This window comes from Neltuma alba, unplaced genomic scaffold, assembly GCF_004799145.2.
Source record: "Neltuma alba isolate B1F8T4 unplaced genomic scaffold, ASM479914v2 tig00013022_pilon, whole genome shotgun sequence".
Taxonomy (NCBI): domain Eukaryota; kingdom Viridiplantae; phylum Streptophyta; class Magnoliopsida; order Fabales; family Fabaceae; genus Neltuma; species Neltuma alba.
The window spans coordinates 427,263-429,992 of NW_021637369.1; the positions used below are offsets into that span (position 1 = coordinate 427,263).

General features: G+C 35.4%; 1 protein-coding gene across 1 annotated transcript; it reads left to right on the top strand.

Annotated features, from left to right (window-relative positions):
• Window positions 1–685: 685 nt before the first annotated feature.
• On the top strand, window positions 686–2,478 carry LOC114733631 (transcription factor MYB83-like). Its single transcript, XM_028921125.1, has 2 exons — window positions 686–966; window positions 1,716–2,478. Exons 1-2 carry the CDS (start codon window positions 686–688, stop codon window positions 2,476–2,478), a joined length of 1,044 nt encoding a protein of 347 aa, XP_028776958.1.
• The last annotated feature ends 252 nt before the right edge of the window (window positions 2,479–2,730 follow it).

Consider the following 2,730-nt stretch of genomic DNA (forward strand, 5'->3'; position numbering starts at 1 on the left):
CACACACTCAGGTACTACCTCCGGTCCTATTTATAAGATCTTATTTGTAAACTATAAACGAGATCTTATAATTAGAACCGGAGGTAGTACCCTTTTTTCCACCTTTTTTGTTTTAATAAAATGCATCTTCTATTATTGCAAATTTAAATTGACATATATTTTCTAGTTTTAAATGTAAAAACTAGATAACTAATTTATAAAAATAAAAAATAATAAAATTAATTATTTATAATATATATATGTTGGTTTCTGAAAGTTTCGTGTTCAATCATTTGCAATGAAAACTATTCCTACATAAAAACTCTTGTTCAGCATATGTAAAAAAAATTATAATTTTTGAAGGGAAGGTCCCCCTTGAGTCCGTTTTGTACTCTTCCCAGGATCAGCCAACGAACTCAAAAGGCTCAATACATGAACACATATATAATATTCATATAATTCCTATTTGAAGCAAACCCCACGAAACCATCAGAATCATCATCACCATTCCCACCCCATGAAGCTACCCCCCCCCTCTCTCTCATATTCTTCTCTACACAAGCACGCTCATATATATATATATATATATATATGTAGGTATAGTAATTTTCTCTTACATCACCACAAGGCCATCACTTAAGAAGCTTGCCTTATATATTAATGCTTGTTTGTGTGTGTAGCAATAAATAGCAACTAGCTAGATTTGATGATGGCGAAGGACAAAATGAAGAACAATAACAGTAATACTAAGAGCAAGCTGAGGAAAGGGCTGTGGTCGCCGGAGGAAGACGAGAAGCTGATGAGGTACATGGTGACGAATGGACAAGGTTGTTGGAGTGACATTGCCAGAAACGCTGGACTTCTTCGTTGTGGCAAAAGTTGTCGGCTGCGTTGGATCAATTACCTCAGACCTGACCTCAAACGTGGTGCTTTTTCCCTTCATGAGGAACACCTCATCATTCATCTTCACTCTCTCCTTGGCAACAGGTAACGAACTCATTTTTCCTCCGACATTGTTCTGAACCATGTTCTTATTTGCCTTGCAATTCTCTCAAGTTGTTTTTTTTTTTGGTCATGCATATGTTATTAATTGTTCGGTATCTCAAGAGGAAGTGAGAGTAGAAATATTCTTTTAAAAAAAAAAAACCTAGATAAGCTTATCCTAAGCCCATCTCAGTTTCATCACAGCTCTGATTACTTATTGCATATTTATACATTACAAGCTAAAGAATTTGGTTTAGCAGAATTATATTAGAATGAAAGATGAACAACTGCATGTAAAAGTACATCTCCCGTGAAAAAGCCAAATGAGATAGTACTATATATTAATTTTCTGTCATTTGGGATTTCTTGTTATGAAGCATATGCATATGCATATATATATATATATATATATATATATATATATATTTGCACACTTCATTCAACCAAAATAAACCTTCCCTGATATCCCAAAAAGAGACACATGATAATTTTAATTCTCTTGTACAAATATCTACAATATAAGTAACTTTCAATTTTTTCCCCTTTGATTGTCTTTTACATATAAAACTGCATATTGTTCTGCTCTACTCGTTCAGCTTATATATTATCCTTTTAGAGCTATGATCTAATGCCTTCAGACTGCACATTTTTCAATCACATTATTGCCTTCCACGAATCTCTGTAAATCATGAGTAATTTAAAATTCTATAGGGTTTGGTCCAATTAATAATTAATTTTTTCCTCATATTCAGATGGTCTCAGATTGCTGCGCGTCTTCCTGGAAGAACAGACAATGAGATTAAGAATTTCTGGAACTCTACATTGAAGAAAAGGTTCAAAAATAACAACACTTCCTCATCTTCATCACCAAACAACTCATCATCCTCGACATCCTCATCATCAGACCCTAAAAATCATGTCCTGATCAGTGGAAACTCATCAAGCATGATCGACCCATTAATGCCCATGAACTTCTCTAATTCCTCCACGTCATCCTCCTTGTCCATGCAAGTCCCCATCATCTTCGGAGATCAATTAGTTTCCGATACCTTTTTCACGTTGAATCATCATCTTGACACGAACAATGTCGAAGGAGCTGGTAATTTTCCTTTATCTGCAGAACTCGGCGACATAGAAGAAGGGCTTTATAATAATAATGGACATTATGGGACAACATTACTACAGCCTAGTTGCAACCTGGAAGGTGGTCGTGGAGGCAATATCGAGGTCCCAAATTTTCATGATCTTAGTGTGAAAAGCCACTACAACAACTTCAATAATAGTTGCTTCAATTACACTAATGATCATCATCAAATGATTCAGAGCTCAAGTAGAGTAGAGGGAGAGGGCATGTTTGGGTTAGGAAATAGCAATAAGATCATCAATAATCATACTGTTATTAATGAGCATCACTTAGGAGATCAAAACCTAGTGGGAGATCAATGGGATTTGGAAGATCTGATGCAAGATATGTCTTCTTTTCCCTTCCACGATTTTTCCAAGTTAGTCGAATAATAATTAAGCAGTGCCAATATATACCAATTTTCAGCGAGAAAAGAACCATATTTTGAATAAAATTCTGAGTGAGAGAGAGAACCAGAGAGGACTCTTTTTAGGCATTACTTTTACAAACCCTTTTTTCCCTTCATTGGAAGCGACCGACTCTGAGATTATATATCCAAATGTCTTAGGTGATATTGTTAGTGTCTGTGTCTCTCTAGGGTGGCTTACATGGGAAGCAATGATATTTGCGGGAATAGCTAGGGT